This window comes from Narcine bancroftii, chromosome 5 (assembly GCF_036971445.1).
Source record: "Narcine bancroftii isolate sNarBan1 chromosome 5, sNarBan1.hap1, whole genome shotgun sequence".
Taxonomy (NCBI): Eukaryota; Metazoa; Chordata; class Chondrichthyes; order Torpediniformes; family Narcinidae; genus Narcine; species Narcine bancroftii.
This window is the reverse complement of record NC_091473.1, coordinates 217,213,611-217,232,095: the sequence shown is the minus strand read 5'-3', so window position 1 is coordinate 217,232,095 and position 18,485 is coordinate 217,213,611. Positions and strand designations below refer to the sequence as shown.

Genomic DNA, 18,485 nt, shown 5'->3' with positions numbered 1-18,485 from the left:
AAACCAGTTTTATACAAGTAAATAAAAATTAAACATTTTAATCTTTAGATCTATCAATGAACTGTGTCTTTAAGCACCTTCTCTTTCAATGAAATAATTTAATGCATTAGCTGTTACTTCTGCATTTCTTCAAGATAATCGACCAATTGGATTTCCCATCTTCATTCCATTGTTTGAACCATAGAACATGACATCATAGAAACAAGCCCTTCGGCCCATCTAGTTTGTGCCGAACTGTTATTTTTTTCCTCGTCCAATTGACCTGCACCCAGAATATTCCCTTCCTATCCATGTACCTGTCCAAATTTTTCTTCAGTCTCAAATCTGGACCCACATTCACCACCTCATCTGGCAGCTTGTTCCATACTCTCACCACTCTCTGGGTGAAGAACCCTAACTCCCCTAATATTGCCTTTAAACATTTCACCTTACACCTTTAACCCATGTCTTCTAGTTCTTGTTTCACCGAACCTCAGTGGAAAAAGCCTGATTGCACTGACTCTGTTGACTTCGCTTAATAACCCAATTAGATATTAGTTAAGGTTCAACTCAGTAAATAGGCAATGTACATATAAACCATCCCCCCCCCCCCCCCCCATCAAACCATCCAGGCTGTGGCTGACCTAGTTCTACGTGTAGCTTACTTAAAGCTCGGCTTGTCGTACTCACTTCACTCTCAATCCTCTCCTTCTCATTGTTGATTTGGAGCTCCATCTCCTCATACAGTCTCCGCACATCCGCATTGTGTTCCGCCATCTTCCTGGTGAGCAGGAAGAGATGTCATGTTTTGGACCATGGTCACCTCAGTAGGGGTCTTTGGGATTTTACAAATGATTTGCAAACAGTAGAAGATAGTAACGGGAATAAAAACATAAAGTGTTGGAAATAGTGAATAAGGTGGAATCTGTGGAGAAAGAAACTGAGGTGACATTTCAGGCCTGTGTCCCTTCATCAGAAAGAGTGATGAAGGGTTTTTAACCTGAAATGTTATCCCTGTTTCTATCTTTACTGGTGCTGCCTGATTGGCTGAATGTTTTGAACACTTTCTGTTTTTTTTTGCTTTCTGACATCAGCAGATATATTCCTTTTCAGTGAGCACCTTATTAATCTTCAAGTTATTACCATAATCCATTCTCTCTGCTACCTTTGGGCAGAAGGTACGGAAATCTGAAAATCAGCACCTCTCGCTTCTTTCCAACAACTATCAAACCCCTTGAACCTCCCATTGTTACATTAAACAGAGACTGCTCCAACACCACAAAATAACTGTGAACTACTGCAAAGTAGGATAACTGTATATCTATTGTCTATCTGTTGGTTTGTACCATTTCTTTTTAAGCCATGAAATGTACTGTTGTGGAGGTTTATCCGTTCTTTTTGTAGTTTTTTTAAAACCAAGTAAGAATTTCAGTGCGTGCGTACATTGTACAATGTATTCGACAGTAAATTCATTGTCGCCTGTCACTTTCCTGTGGAGACCGTTTGCCTGCTCTCCTTGCCCAGTGATGACAGTGAGACGATGCTTTATAACTCTTGTTCTGCATGTAAGCAACTGAAGTGCACTGTCCATCCTTTGCCACAATGTTCTCCCTGCTTGGAAAAGTGAGCAGAATATATAATCTATTGAGAATCTGAACTAATGGGAGCCTCAAATTAATAAAGCAGATAAAGGAAAAGGAAAATAATTTAATTTTCTTATCACTTCAGATCGGAGTTAAACAGATACTGAGATTGTTTTGCATTACACAAAAGTGCTGGAGTAACTCAACAGGTCACACAACATCTATAGCAGTAGTTCGCGAACTTTTTTCTCCCCACTCACATCCCACCTTAAGTAATCCCTCACTAACCACAGAGCACCTAAGCTCAAGCAAATAAAAGGGTTGCAAGCATAGTTTAACTCTTGTGTGATCACCTCCAAGGAAGATGGATACACCCTGAGCTGTGTTCTCCAAATTAACACATGGATGTATGAAGATGCAAAGACTAACATACGTAAACACAAAAAATACTATTGAGATGGGACAAATTATTTCTGAATGGAGAAAACTACTGAGATTGGACAAATGTCAGGGAGACAAAATGAGAACCGGTTGGGAAAAGGAAGGAGGGATAACTATATCTGCGGAAGAACTGATAAGAATGTGGAGGTATTAATGGAAGTGCACCAGTTCACAGAAATGGCGGGAGTTTGGGTGGAAAATCCTGATAAGATATTTGATTACACCCTCTCAGAAATCCCATTATGATAGTAACCTCCCTGTTTGCTGGATAAATTGTGGAAATCAAAATGCAAACAATTTTTGGGACTGCCCTGTTATCAAAGATTATTAGAGTGGGATACACAGGGTCCTATAAGACATTTTTAAATGTGAAATACCCTTAGAAAGTAAGCCATATAGTTTGGGCATATACCTCAAGAATGGTTGAAAAGAGATAAATATGTAATGAATACACTGCTGGTGGCTGGTAAAAAAAGACTTACCAGGAAACAGTTATATCAGGAGAGCCCAACTTTAAACACTTGGACAGAGATTATAATGGACATTTATAAAATGGAGATAACAGCAACTGCTAATTATAAATTGGAACCATTTGATTCATGCCGGGGAAAATGATTTAACCATGTAATACTTCATAGGTCTGACCTTATTCTTACAAATTAATGATTATGTTGTTAAAAAAAATCACTCTTTACTAGTACATAGTTTTCTCCTTTTTCTTATTCTGTCTTTCCTCTTCTCTCTGTAAGTGTACCTCAGATAAATATAACATGGAAAATCATGGCAAATATGAATATATGACATATATGTATGATATCTGAGATACATCTTATGGAAATGTTTGTTTAAACGTCAATAAAAATTTTTTTTAAAAAGAAACAGTTGGGAAAACTCAGCTTGTCAGGCAACATCTCAGGGGAGAGAAGTCATTAACATTTAAGAATAACGAAAATCCATTGACCTGAAGCATGGCCTCTTCTCTCTTCATGTTTGCTGCCTGACCAGCTGAGAGTTCCCTACACTTTCTATTTTTATTTCAGATTTTTAGCATCGGTAGATTTTTTTTGCTGTTGGATTATAGCCAGTGAGACATTACTCACTTCCTTAGGGTGTGTTCCAATTCTTCCTTCTCCTGCAGAGTCTCCTGAATATGGCCGGTCACTTTGCACAGCAGGTCCTCCAGATGCCCAAGCAGATTGGGTTCATTGCGTCGGAGCTGGATCCACAGTTTCCAAATCTCTGACTTACTGAGCAACCAGAGGGGAGAGGGGAGAGGGGAGAGAGGGCAGAGAAGGGAGAGAGAGCAGAGAGAGGGAGGGGAAAGGGGAGAACAGGGAGAGGGGGAGAGGAGGGAAAGAGAGAGAGGAGAAGGGATAGGATGAGGTAGGGGAAATAGGAGAGAAAGGGAAAGAGAGAGAGAAAGAGAAGGGGGCAGAGATTGAGAGAGAGAGAAAGAGAAATGGAAAAATATTGAGAAAGAATAAATGGAACTGCCCAGAGATCTCTAACTAAAATTCTAACATTCCACATATCCCACATCAAACAGTCTAACGTAAATAAGCATGAAAGATGCAGATGGATTTTCAGAGCTTGGGTCAATTGTGAAATTGTGAATTCTGGCATTTGAGGAATGCAAATATCAAATCTAAGAAAACTAATTGCAGTAGAAAGGAATGGCCATTAGTATCTGTGCATTCCTGGCATAATCCGAGAAACATCAGCCATTTGGGCAGAAGAGATAAACCAGCCAGATCTGACCGAAGGCAGTGTCATGAATGATGTGGGATGTCCTTGAAAGGCTGTGCTATATGAAGCAGAGGAGCAGAAATGGCAATGGTCAGGGTGAAAAGAAGTGATTGCTTTAAGGGGATGTGGAGGTAAGATCTCGTTGTAGGAATTGATAATTAGAAATCTCATGATGAAAGGCTCAAACCATGGGCAATTGGAGCTTGTAATGTGCAGAGGAAAGTGAATCTCAGGGATATGGGAGGATATAAGATGAGAGTGAGGGGTGGGATTTAGAAGGGGCATGAGTCTTTCATACAGAGAGTGGTAGTCTTACGGAACAAGGTGCTAGACAAAGTAGTGGAGCCAGGTGTGGTGATACAACCACTACACTGGCCACACTCCTACCAGTCTACTGCAGGGGGCAACCATTGTACCTGCAGATAGGCAACCTGGAGGCTGGCCCCACCTACTCACTGTCAATCACCAGCCCATATAAAGATTCGTGCCAGCCCCTTCAGTAGTCAGTCGAGCACGTGGAGCTATGAAGGTGCAGAGACCTAGTGTGTACGAGTTTATGCAGATTAAAGCCTGCTTGTACAGTCTATGTACTTAGTGCCTGAATTCTTCGCACAGGAGCGCTCACACTAGGTACGTTAATGTCCTTTAAAAGGCACTTGGATAACTACAGGAATAAAGCAGGAAAGTCTGTAGACACTGTGATTGTAAGGTGATAAACAAAAGTGCTGGAGAAACTCAGCAGGCGAAGGCCTGTTGGCCTCCCACCTTTTATTTGGGCACCAGCTTTTTGCTCACATTTTGATGAAGGGCTCAGGCCCAAAATGTTGGTTATCCTTGACTTCCCATTGATGCTGCGTGACCTGCTGAGTTTCTCCTGGACAACGACAAGGATGGGAAGGGTTGGAGGGGTATAGGGTGAAGGTGGGCAAGTGGGACTAAAGCAGTAGGGCACGTTGTTGGTCCTGAACAAGCTGAGTCAGTGTCCATGCTGTAGGATCATGGACATATATGGAGGGTGAAAGGGTTACAGGAGAGGAGCAGTGCAAGGAGGCAATGGCAGGTGGTCTGAACTGTGAGCAGGATGAATGGAGTCTCGGTGGCACTTGAGGAAATAAAGTCAAAGCAGGAGCCTGCATAGTGGGTGGAAGTGGGGAAGGGATGACGGGCAGACAGAGGGCCAGTGGAAGGAGTGAAAAGACAGGACAGAGAGTGGAGGCAAAGGTTGATGCCATCTGAAGCTGACGGGCAAAACCGGTGACGATGTCCCCAGTAAGAATGTTTAGATGGTGTGAGGAGCTGCAGAAGAAAATGAGGGCTTGAAGTGAACAGTTGGAGGCAGCACAGAGGAGGATGATTCCAGAGATGAGGGAGTTAGCTTATGTGGAGAGGTAGAGTCGTCTGGGACTGTACTCGCTGCAATTTAGAAGAAGGAGAGGGGATCTTGTATCAAATTATGAAAGGCATAGATAAGATAGAGGTAGGTAAGTTGTTTCCATTGGTGGGGGAAGACCAGACCAGAACTAGGAGACATAGTCTCAAGATTTAGGGTAGTAGATTGAGATAAGGAGGAGCTGCTTTTCCTATAGAGGAGGGTGAATCTGTGGAATTTGCTGCCTTTTGAAAAAGTGGAGGCGACCTCAGTGAATATATTTAAGACAAGGTTGGATAGATTTTTACATAGTAGGGGAATTAAGGGATATGGGGAAAAGGCAGGTAGGTTGAGATGAGCCCATCATTAGATCACATTGAATGGCAGAACAGGCTCAACGGGCTGAATCCTGCTCCTACTTCTTATGACCCAGTCAAATGTTTACCACCAGTTGTCAACTTCTCACCCAACAACACTGTGGGAGCAACTACACCCAGAAGTTCAAACAAAGTGGCTCATCACCACCCTTTCCAGGGCAACTGGGGGTGGACAATAAATACTGCTATTGCCAGCAGCATTCAGAACTTGAAAATTAATAAACTAAATATGGACTATCACATCATCAGTTAACGCCATGATAATCCCCACACCATTTCTGTTGCAGATGATATATCTCATGCTCTCACTTTTACACCATGGGGCCACGCTTGGGTAGGACGGTTATTGTAGAGATTTGTGCAACCTTATTACAGCACCAGTAAACTGGGTCCGAATCTGGCCGCTAACCACAGGGTTCTCCTCATGTCTGCGTGGGTTTTCTCCAGGTGCTCCAGTTTACTCCTCCCACCCTCCAAAAACGTAGGGGATTGTTACATTATTTTGGTCTGGGTTTCAATGGCCAGCATTGGTTTCTACCGTGTTGTATTGTTAAAGGATTACATACCCCATACCCCATGATGAAATGGGGTATATAACAGCAAACGGTGCAGGAAGGGGGTAACAATGAGGATGTGATTTAATGTCCCAGTGTAACATTGTGGATGTTGGGGGACATTACAGGGCAGCATGGATGGGTGTCACACAGATCTGAGGGGCAGGCTTTTCACACAGAATGTAGGGGTGATGTGGAACTCTGAGCTGTGTGATTCTTTGGCTTTACTACATTGAAATGCCCCACATCCTAACTTTTACTCATACCCTCACAGTCACATTGTGATCATTCACAAACCCTCAGCGTGAGTGAAACACTCGTTTTCCCTGTTCTCCAAACTTCTTGTTATACTGTGACATCTCCCACCGCCTCCATTAGAAGATCCTGTCCACCACATCCTTACGGTTACGCTGTGATATTCCCTGAGTGAGATAATGTGATAAACACCACACCTTCACACTTCCACCCCTGTATATCTCACACCACCATTTCTATCGTGCTATTCCCCACAAAGTGCATCCCACCCCCTCTTTCTTAGCATCCATTCCAATCACCATCAGTAATACTCTCCAAACAGCTTCATAGCGAAACCTCAGTCTGACTCAAGTCGAAAACCTTCTGCGGAAGAGTACAGCCAATTATCAACTGAGTTTTTTTAATTTGCCTCTGTGATAGTACAGATCTATCACCAATGTATATAGTGTATCTAGTTACAGTATCTAGACTGTGCTTACAGCGATTGGCTGAGAGCTTAGCCACGCCTACTGTCTGAGCCTTAAAGGGTTGTGTCCCTAGCCAGGTCGGATCATTCCGGACTGGTCGGCCACCTGTGAAGAGCTCCTGTCTTTTGCTAATAAAAGCCTTGGTTTGGATCAACAAGTTATTGATTCTTTCGACGAGCTTTACAGCCTCCTACTAAAGTATGGAGTTTGGAGGGCTTGCAGCTCTGCCACATAACTCACTCCATCTTTGGGAATTATCCTTCCCTTGGAAAAGAGAGGAAGTGCTCCGGGTCTCTCACAGAGCCTTATTCTGCCCGAGAAACTTCTGGATCGCACACTTACTCTCCAAAAATGGCACCGGCTCCCAGCCTCTGCATCAGTGTGGTAAACTGCTGCTTCTCCTCATCCTCCACCTCCACCTGGTGCTGGAGGTCGTGAGACTGGTACAAGGATTCTGGAGGAACCTTCGGATCATCACTGGTCTCAACCTCTGTCTGGTTGCTCAGGAAGTGGCCTGCAAGTTAGAGGAGAAGTAGGCATGACTCGGATCAAGTGCGACATCTCCACAAGACCAGGTGACAGTGTCAGAGTGGCAAACCACACCTTCATCAACCCGAGGATTCATCGATTGAATCAATCCCATCCAACCAACCTTCCGTCACATTAACTCTGACTTCTCATTCTGAAGATCCAAAGCTGCACTATCAGGTCAATCACTTCAGGGCTGTTCTCTTCTCTTACAGACAAGTTCCTGACTTAATCACGCTCTAGGCATTCTCCCCTCACTTTCCACACCGCCCCCCCCCCCCCGCCATGTCCAGACTGTGCTCCCTTCTCCTCACTCCCCACGCTCCCCTCACTCTCAACACTCCTTTCACTGTCCACATTTTTCCTCCCTCTCCATACTTCCCCCTCACTCCCCACACTCCCCCTCCACACTGCCCCTCCCTCTCCACACTGCCCCTCCCTCTCCACACTGCCCCTCCCTCTCCACACTGCCCCTCTCTCCACACTCTCCCTCCCTCTCCACACTGCCTCTCCCTCTCCACACTGCCCGTCTCTCTCCCCACTGCCCCTCACTCTCCACACTGCTTCTCCCTCTCCACACTGCCCCTCCACACTGCCCCTCCCTCTCCACACTGCCCCTCCCTCTCCACACTCCCCCCCTCTCCACACTCCCCCTCCCTCTCCACACTCCCCCTCCCTCTCCACACTCCCCCTCCCTCTCCACGCTCCCCCTCCCTCTCCACGCTCCCCCTCCCTCTCCACACTCCCCCTCCCTCTCCACACTCCCCCTCCCTCTCCACACTCCCCCTCCACACTGCCCCTCCCTCTCCACACTGCCCCTCTCTCTCCACATTCCCCTCCCTCGCCACACTCCCCCTCACTCTCCACATTCCCTGCTCACTCCCTTTCACTTTTCACACTCCCCCCACTCATCTCTTCTCCATATTCCCCTCATTGCCATCTCTCCCCTCACTCTTCTCACATCTCTCCTTCTCTGCATTCCCCTCAGTTGTCACATTTCTCCTCACTCTCCCACTCGCCCCTCTCCTCTTTACTCTCCACATTCTCTCTCTCCACACTCCTTCTCACTCACCAGCCTCCCCCTCGCTCCCTTCACTCTCCATATTCTCCTTGCTCTCCACAGACACCCCCTCACCTGCCACACTTCCCCCCACTCTCCTCTCCCTCACTTCACACCCCACATGACCCTGATTTCCTTCAAGTGAGCGATCCAAGGATTTCCAACTCCTTCCTATATCCTGGATCTGGATCCCACGCCCAAATCCCACAGCTGCAGAAAATGCATCATGGGCATTTTACAAAGAATTGACGTTGAGAACTTACTCAGTCCCTTAGTCAGCTGTTCAGGGGTCAGGATGCCTTTGGTGTCCACATCCAGTTTATCAAACACCACCTCCAGCTCCTCTGAACTGAAAGGAAACTTCTGCTGGAGTTTCTGACGACAGATCAAATGACAGCAGTAAAAACGTGTACGTGTGTGTACGGAGACATGCTGGTATGCACTCATGTGTGGATATAACCTCCCACGCATGGACATATACACTGAAATAGTTTCTCACTGTACCTTGGTACATGTGACAATAAATTTGAACTTGAGTACCCGCAAACACCGAATCCTCATGGACAGGATCACGGTGCGGTGGTGCCAACGCTCAGGACAAGAAAAAAACTCCAGAGGGTTATTACCTCGGCTGGCCACGTCACACGCTCCAGTCTTCACTCCATCAAGGACATTTACAAGAGGCGGTGCCTTACAAAAGCAGCCTCCATCCTCAAGGACCCCCACCACCCAGGCCATGCCCTCTTCACTCTGCTACCATCGGGAAAAAGGTGAGCACTCAGCGATACAAGGACAGGTTCTTCCCCACTGCCATCAGATTCCTGAATAATCAATGAACCACAGACACAGCCTTACTTTGAATTATTTTCCTGCACAGTTTGTATTTATTTTGTAAGGTGGTTTATAGAAATATTTGCACTGGTGATGCTGCCACAAAACGAATTTTGTGACACGTTTCTGAGGTTCTGAGCCATGCTCACCTGCACAGCTGCATGCTCTGACACACAAGCATGCATTAATATAAATGTTGCATTTGTAGAAATATGCAGGCATGTACAAATGGATGGACACACACTCTGACGCGCACAGATGCTACAAACGCACACACACATGAACATAGTGAAGCACTTTGAAAATTTAAAGGTAATCAGCCAAAGCCGACATGGTTTTGTGAAATGAAAATCCCGTTTGATCAGTTTATTGGAGCTTTTGAAGAGGTGACAGATTGTGTGGATGAAATAGTGGATGTACAATACTTAGGTTTCTAGAGGACATTTGATAAAGTTGCTTCAGGATGGTGCAGGAGGTAACACATATACTTGGCTGGAAGATTGATTGAAGAAGAGGAAACAGAGAGGGGGAATTTCCTGGATGTCAAGCCTCAACGGCTGATGTGCCAAAGGGTTCAGTGCTGCAGCTTCAACACCTGACCATGTATGGAACTGACCTGATGGAGGCAGCAAAGACATTATTTGTGAACTTTGCAGATGACGTACATGCACGGAGGAAACGTGTGAAAGATGGACAAAGGCAGGCCTCAACGTGTGGATGGATTAAGTGAGAGGGGAAGAGCTGAGTATGTTGGAAAAGTGAAATGGTGTGGGGTGGGGGAAATCAGTCCAACATATTACCAAAATGCTGAGGTGGGGGGGGGGGGGGTCGCAGAGCTGGGAGAAACAGGGGAAATTGGCATTTCGGAGTGCTTGGTTTACAGAAGGCCTAGTTTGCAGGAACAAAGGTAATTAGGAAAGAGTTCTACTGCTTATTACCAGTGGGAATTTATGCTTCAGCGACAGTGGGAATTTCTAAAATCACATCAGATGTTACTGCGTACAGTATTGTTTTCCGTATTTATCAGAGAGTAGGGAAACAGAGTCAAGGTTTCTGCTTCCAGACACTTCATCCCGGGAAAAGCTGTTCTGTTGAGGGTCTTTGAAGTGATGCATTAGTTCTGATTCTCTTCCCACAGATGCAGCCTGAACTGCTCAGTATTTCCACTAGGTTCTGATTTTAATTTAGCTTTCCCAATGTCTGCAGCTTTTTGATTTTGATGGACAGTTAGCAGACCAGTTAGTGAAATGCTATACAGCGCCAGTGACCCAGATTCAAAACCGGCTCTGTCTATGTTCTCCTTGTGTCTCTGTGAGTTTCCTCTGGCTGCTCCAGCTTCCTCCCATCCTTCCAAATTGTCAGTATATTTGGGACAGAAGGGCTACATGTCCAAAAAAATTCTGCAAGTCGGCACGTTGATACCCTGAGGTTACTCTGTAATTTGGTTTCATTTCATTTGTTACTGGAAAGCTCTTCAGGTCTCCATGATGGAGTGGGATGGGGGTTGTATCAGAGTTAAGCCCTCTTACCTGCATATCTTCCCGAGTGATAAACCCTCTGTCGCCTCCGCCACACTCCTGGAAGAACTCATGGACCTTCTCCATTATGAACTTTTCCCCAGAGCTCCACTGTTCCTCCTGCTTGACCTCCTCGACCTGTGGATCCAAGGATTCAGGGAGACCCCTCCTCCGCCTCGCCGTCCTCCGGCTATCCCATTTGAACTTCCTGGATTTGATAATGGGGTTTCTGTGCTCCTCCATCCCAACAGGCTGACCTTCTTCCTACCTTAGAGAGAGATGGTCATTGAGTAACCGGCCTGATTCAATACAAATTATTAATTGGATTACAGAAAAGGAACAAATTAAAAAAAAGAAAAAAACATTTTCCAGAAGTTCAAACGTGTTGGAGAAACTCAGTGAATCACACAGCATCCATAGGAAGTAAAGGGCAACCAACGATTCAGGCCTGGGGCCTTCATCAGGTTTCACTAAAACAAGCACGCACCTGATTAAAAAGGTGCGGGAGGAGAAGAGAGGAGGTTTTTTTTTCCATAAGTACGTAGAGAAGTGATATTAAATGAGCAATATTAGAATCTTCAACCAAGATCTCCCTGTCCCACAGTGGTGCAGTTGGTAGCATCACTACCTCACAGCACCAGAGATGCGAGTTCAATCTCATCTTTGGGTATGTGAAGCCTGCACATAAAATAAAGTGTTCTGGACAATAGTTGATCCTGCTACCAATAGCTTTTTAGACATTTGACTGCATTTGGTCCTTGCTTGTAGCCCTAGACTCACAGCATGTCCTGGCTAAGTTCAATTTTATTTTAATTTAAAGATACAGCATGGTAACAGGCCCTTCCTGCCCATGAGCCCGTGCCACACAAATCCACCAATGAACCTACAAACCCCGTACGTTTTTGGAATGTGGTACCCGGAGGAAGCCCGGGCAGGGAGAACATGCAAAGTCCTTAGAGACAGTACCAGATTCGAACCTGACTCTCTTTCTCTTTGGCTTGGCTTCGCGGACGAAGATTTATGGAGGGGGTAAAAAGTCCACGTCAGCTGCAGGCTCGTTTGTGGCTGACAAGTCCGATGCGGGACAGGCAGACACGGTTGCAGCGGTTGCAGGGGAAAATTCATTGGTTGGGGTTGGGTGTTGGGTTTTTCCACCTTTGCCTTTTGTCAGTGAGGTGGGCTCTGCAGTCTTCTTCAAAGGAGGTTGCTGCCCGCCAAACTGTGAGGCGCCAAGATGCACGGTTTGAGGCGTTATCAGCCCACTGGCGGTGGTCAATGTGGCAGGCACCAAGAGATTTCTTTAGGCAGTCCTTGTACCTTTTCTTTGGTGCACCTCTGTCACGGTGGCCAGTGGAGAGCTCGCCATATAACACGATCTTGGGAAGGCGATGGTCCTCCATTCTGGAGACGTGACCCATCCAGCGCAGCTGGATCTTCAGCAGCGTGGACTCGATGCTGTCGACCTCTGCCATCCCGAGTACTTCGACGTTAGGGATGTAAGCGCTCCAATGGATGTTGAGGATGGAGCGGAGACAACGCTGGTGGAAGCGTTCTAGGAGCTGTAGGTGGTGCCGGTAGAGGACCCATGATTCGGAGCCGAACAGGAGTGTGGGTATGACAACGGCTCTGTATACGCTTATCTTTGTGAGGTTTTTCAGTTGGTTGTTTTTCCAGACTCTTTTGTGTAGTCTTCCAAAGGCGCTATTTGCCTTGGCGAGTCTGTTGTCTATCTCATTGTCGATCCTTGCATCTGATGAAATGGTGCAGCCGAGATAGGTAAACTGGTTGACCGTTTTGAGTTTTGTGTGCCCGATGGAGATGTGGGGGGGCTGGTAATCATGGAGGGGAGCTGGCTGATGGAGGACCTCAGTTTTCTTCAGGCTGACTTCCAGGCCAAACATTTTGGCAGTTTCCGCAAAGCAGGACGTCAAGCGCTGAAGAGCTGGCTCTGAATGGGCAACTAAAGCGGCATCGTCTGCAAAGAGTAGTTCACGGACAAGTTTCTCTTGTGTCTTGGTGTGAGCTTGCAGGCGCCTCAGATTGAAGAGACTGCCATCCGTGCGGTACCGGATGTAAACAGAGTCTTCATTGTTGGGGTCTTTCATGGCTTGGTTCAGCATCATGCTGAAGAAGATTGAAAAGAGGGTTGGTGCGAGAACACAGCCTTGCTTCACGCCATTGTTAATGGAGAAGGGTTCAGAGAGCTCATTGCTGTATCTGACCCGACCTTGTTGGTTTTCGTGCAGTTGGATAATCATGTTGAGGAACTTTGGGGGGCACCCGATGCGCTCTAGTATTTGCCAAAGCCCTTTCCTGCTCACGGTGTCGAAGGCTTTGGTGAAGTCAACAAAGGTGATGTAGAGTCTTTTGTTTTGTTCTCTGCACTTTTCTTGGAGCTGTCTGAGGGCAAAGACCATGTCAGTAGTTCCTCTGTTTGCGCGAAAGCCGCACTGTGATTCTGGGAGAATATTCTCGGTGACACTAGGTATTATTCTATTTAGTATTTAGTATTAATAACGTTCCGTTAACCACAGTGCTAACTGTTGTGGAAAGTCGTTAAATGGCAGAAAATGATTTTAACTTGTGATTAAAAAAAGAGGAAAAAAAAACAATTACTCATTCCAGCAGCAAGACCCCTGACAGCCACCAGCAGTGGAAACGGAAGCGACATTTCAAATATTTCAGAAGTTGGATGAAGGCCAATCTCTGAAATCTGATAAGAGGAAGAATGTGCTTCTCAATAGGATGAGAAGTGGTCAGAATAAGATGTAGCCCTGCATTGAAGAAAGGCTGACCAATGAGAAAGTGTTGGAGGTGCAGGTCAAGTTCGTGCCCCGCAGAGTATCTTGTGGCTGCAGGAGGTTCAGGTGGAGTCAAGGTATATCTTATGACGAGCTCTGTGCACCGGCACAGCCACTCAAAGTTGTGGGTCCAAACTTGGGTCCGGTTGCTGCCGGTGTGGAGTTTGCACATTCTCCCTGTGACCCATCAGGTTTCCTCCCCCAACCCCGGGTGCTCAACTTCCTCACCGAAAACACCTGTGGATTGGTACCTTCTTTGGCCTGACTGTAACTTGACCAACCTGTCCCCCCCCTCCCCTCCCACAGAGCCCAGCATGGAGGGGTGGAGTTGGGTGACGGGGAAATGTGAGGTGACAGGACTGAAAGGATTGGTCTGGTGAGTTGGCAAAGGTGCAATGTCTGACCGTATGTCAATGTAGCTGACATGTTTGCAGGTGACAGCAGAATTAATGGTATTGTGGACAGTGAAAAGGGCTGTCTGAGATTACAACATGATTGTGGTGAACTGGGAAAGTGGCAAGGAGTGGCAATTGAAATTTAACTTGGACAAGTGTGAGGTGTAGCTCTTTGTAGGTTAAACCAAGGATAGGATTGATGCTGTGAATGGCCAGGTCCTGGAGAGATTTGATGAAAATGGTGACACAGGCTGACAGGGTGGTGCCAGGGAGGCACACTTGCCTTCATCGTTCAGTGCACTGAGTACAGGAGGCAGGTAGGTCATGTTGTAACAGGACCAGACATTGATGAGACCACACTTGGAGTACTCTGTGCAGTTCTGGTCACCCAGCAATAGGAAGCACATCATTGGATACAGAAAGGATTCATAAAAATGAAATACATGAAAGTGCTGGAGAAACTCAGCAGGGTCAACAGAAAGTAAAGGGTAACCAAGGTATGAGCAAAAAAAATAGATGGGCAGAGGAGAGGAGGGGTGGGAGGAAGGGTAAGGGGGAGGAGCGCAGGAAAGAGACCAGAGATAGATGTAGGTGGGAAGGCATCATTTCTCAGCACTTCCACCAAAGATGACTACTCCAATTTCCAGTGAACCTCCTCCTCTGAGTATCTCTCTTTCTCTCCCCCTCTGTCTCCTTCCCTCCAGCTTCCCCCTTCCCTTCCTTCTCCTGTTAGAGAGCTCCCCTCCACCTATTATTTCTTCTACCCTCCCACCTGCATCCACCTGTTGGTCTGTGCTCCTCCCCGTGCCCCTTCCTCTCTCCTCTCCTCGCTCGCCTTTCTTTTCAAGCGCCTGCCTGCTCTTTGCTCATAATTCAACCAAGGGCTCAGTCCCAAAAAGTTGGTTATCCTTTACTTCCTGTGATCTGCTGTGTTTTTCCAACATTTTTGTGTATTCAACTACAATCACAGCGTCTGCAGACTTTTCTATTGAACTTTATAAAAATGAAACCAGGATTGTTTGGCTTGAATTATGAGTAAAGGTTGGATAGGCTGATATTTTTTCTCCGTGGAGCCTAGATTTTCCTTATAAAATTAGCATGGATCAGGTAAATATGTAAAGCCTTTCTCCCAGGACGAGGGAATCTAAGAATGGAGGGCAGAGGTTCAACGTTTAAAAGGGACCTGAGGGGCACCTTCTTCACAGAGAGGGTGGTGGGTGCGGGAAATGAGCAGCCAGAGGAAGTGGAGGTGGTAACATTTGAAAGACATTGGGCTGGTGACATGGATTGGATAGAGGGACATGACCCAAACACCAGGCAAATGGGACGAGCTTGTTCAGCATGAACATGTTGGGAGTGAAGGGCCTGTCTCTGTAGAACTCTGCGTCAGAAGATGAGAAGAGAGTCATTCAAGTGAGCCTGCATTGGCCGGCCGTGTTCAGACAATGAAAGAGGACAGAAAAGCATTGACAGTCAGTGAAATGGAGATAACAGTTTCACCAGCAGTAAGCCCCCCCCTCCCCCTCCCCCCTCGGTGCACTGGTAGGACAGGCCCGCGCTGAGGTACCGTCGCCGAGACAGGGCAGAGTAACTCCTGGATTTGGGGTGGGAGTGTTTGGGAGGTCCGGATGAAGAAGGCAGCTGGAAGAACATGAAGCCAGATGTGAAAACCGCTGTTTAACCAATGGAGAGAATGCACACACACCTCAAAGTGCGGTGCTACCATCTACTGGTGAGGGTCCAACACAGAACAGCCAATTCACTAGAAAAGAACAGCACACAGTTCTAAACAGGGACATTTAGCAGTTCTTAACAGACATTTTTGACTGTACGTTTTGCACTTTCTCATTCAAATTAACAAGAAGAAACAAGAGGCACTCCAGACTCTAAACCCCTGGGAAATCTTGAGTTGTTTTCTTTCTATTCTCAATAGCATCTTGCAGACAAACATACAGAGAATCTGTTCATTCAGCACAGTTATTACAGATCAGACATGTATTCCTCCATGACTGAATATTTTAACACTACCACTACGAGATATCCATCAATACAACAAGTATCGCCCAAAAACAGGAAGCAACAAGAATTCAGAGTTGGTGAATATACAGGGATCAAAATATCTCAACACCAGGGTCCAACTGCTGCAATTAACAGGAACACCTAACAGGCCAGACATTAAAGGAATCCCCAACAGGCTTTAAGAACAGGAATTGCCAACAGGCCCCAACAACAGTTATCTCCAACAGGCTCCAGCATCAAGAATTTCCAACTGGCCCAACAACAGGAATCCCTAACAGGCTCCAACAGCAGGAATCCCCAACAGGCCTCCAACAACAGGAATCCCCAACAGGACCCCAACAACAGTAATCCCCAACAGGCCCCCAACAACAGGAATCCCCAACAGGCCCCCAACAACAGTAATCCCCAATAGGCCCCAACAACATGAATCGCCAACAGGCCCCCAACAACAGGAATCCCCAACAGGCCCCCAACAACAGGAATCCCCAACAGGCCCCCAACAACAGGAATCGCCAACAGGCCCCCAACAACAGGAATCGCCAAACAGGCCCCCAACAACAGGAATCCCCAATAGGCCCCAACAACATGAATCGCCAACAAGCTTCAACAACAGGAATCCCCAACAGGCCTCAATAACAGGTATCTCCAATAGGCACAAACAACATCAATCCCCAACAGGCTCCAACAGCAGGAATCCCCAACAGGCCTCCAACAACAGGAATCCCCAACAGGCCCCCAACAACAGTAATCCCCAATAGGCCCCAACAACATGAATCGCCAACAGGCCCCTAACAACAGGAATCCCCAACAGGCCCCCAACAACAGGAATCCCCAACAGGCCCCCAACAACAGGAATCCCCAACAGGCCCCCAACAACAAGAATCCCCAACAGGCCCCCAACAACAGGAATCCACAACAGGCCCCCAACAACAGGAATTCCCAACAGGCCCCCAACAACAGGAATCCCCAACAGGCCTCAAACACAGGAATCCCCAACAGGCCCCCAACAACAGGAATCCCCAACAGGCCCCCAACAACAGGAATCCCCAACAGGCCCCAACAACATGAATCGCCAACAAGCTTCAACAACAGGAATCCGCAATAGGCCCCAACAACAGCAATCCCCAACAGGCCCCCAACAACAGGAATCCCCAACAGGCCCCCAACAACAGGAATCCCCAACAGGCCCCCAACAACAGGAATCCCCAACAGGCCCCCAACAACAGGAATCCCCAACAGGCCCCCAACAACAGGAATCCCCAACAGGCCCCCAACAACAGGAATCATCAGCAGATTTCACAGGCAGAGCTGATTGGCAGGTCTCAACACAAAATGCTGCCAGTTGAACTCAAGCATATGCACATGTATGCACATGAACAGGCACACACCACACAGGCTCACTCTCCACTCGCAACACAGAGACACACATGCATGTACAAACACACACACAGCCTGCATGTGTATTTAGACATGTGACATTTTCAACAATGACACACTCAACTAACAAGCTGCCAAAAGTACACGATGCAGGTGGGCAGGAGCCCCACACGCTCAAGAAACACACACACCTGCATTAACCCACACAGCCATGCAACAGACATGCATCAACCTACACAGCTGTATAGACCCCTTGACTCACACACAGAACAACTCACTCAAGGCACACCCATGCTCCCCTGATACAGAGCCGTGGATTCCGTGAGACAGAAAGTGCAACGTCAATCTTGCTGGGATTGGGCTGCCTGTGCAAGTGGCAGTGTGCTGCGGTCACACTATCCCCCGATCTGGACCTGCTTTGGTCTGTAATTTGGGTCCTCCCTGTGCATTCTGTGCTGTGAAGAAATTCTGCAGTCATGACTTGCATCAGTTTTTGTTCCGTTGTTTTTATCGAGTTTAAGCAATAACCACGACACCCAGGGACACTTCCTGTCAAGGAGGGGGGAAGGGCAGGATTGGTTGTGTTCGTGGTTTTCAGTCATCATTCCTTTGTGTTCAGATCAAAGTGGAGGAGGTCAGATCGCCAGGATACTCAGGGCCATGTACATTAAGTGGAGTGGGGTCCCAAATCTCCAGAGTTCCCAGAGCAGTACACATCCAGTGGAGTGAGGGCTCAGGTATTCAGAGTTTCCAGAGCAGTGCACATCCAGTGGAGTGGGTTGTCAGATCTCCCAGTACACATCCAGAGGAGTGTTTGGGGGAGAGGGTCAGATCTCCAGAGTACCAGGGCAGTACACATCCAGTGGAATGGAATGGACAGATCTCCAGAATTCATGGATATACGTAGCCAGTAGACATGTCCACAAGGATTCCTGTTGTTGAAGCCTGATGGAGATTCCTGTTGTTTGGTTCTGTTGGGGATTCATGTTTTTGGGGCCTGCTAGAGATAACTGTTGTCGAAGCCTGTTGGAGATCTGTGTTGTTGGGGCCTTTTTATGAATATGGAGTAGTAAGCAAATAAATGGACTACCCTTCTCTGAACAACCTCCTGTCAAACTCTTCTCCAGCAAGGGAATGCAAATTAACTCCAGAACCAAGAATGGTGGCTTCGTTCACCACCATCAAG

The 18,485-nt window shown here is 46.9% G+C and overlaps 1 protein-coding gene across 4 annotated transcripts in view; it reads right to left on the bottom strand.

The window, feature by feature from the left end:
• Positions 1–17,762, bottom strand: part of LOC138764854 (uncharacterized) — a 100,518-nt gene extending 82,756 nt beyond the window's left edge. For 3 of the 4 annotated variants that reach the window (XM_069941208.1, XM_069941211.1, XM_069941210.1), the window contains exons 1-6: positions 17,578–17,762; positions 10,720–10,975; positions 8,623–8,734; positions 7,114–7,285; positions 3,104–3,250; positions 670–760 (exon numbers count right to left, since the gene is read on the bottom strand). In XM_069941208.1, coding sequence (XP_069797309.1) covers positions 670–760; positions 3,104–3,250; positions 7,114–7,285; positions 8,623–8,734; positions 10,720–10,950 — 753 coding nt within the window. In that variant the 5' untranslated portion in view covers positions 10,951–10,975; positions 17,578–17,762. The remainder of the gene's footprint in view (positions 1–669; positions 761–3,103; positions 3,251–7,113; positions 7,286–8,622; positions 8,735–10,719; positions 10,976–17,577) is intronic. The other variant, XM_069941209.1, reaches the window with a different exon arrangement.
• Positions 17,763–18,485: the final 723 nt, after the last annotated feature.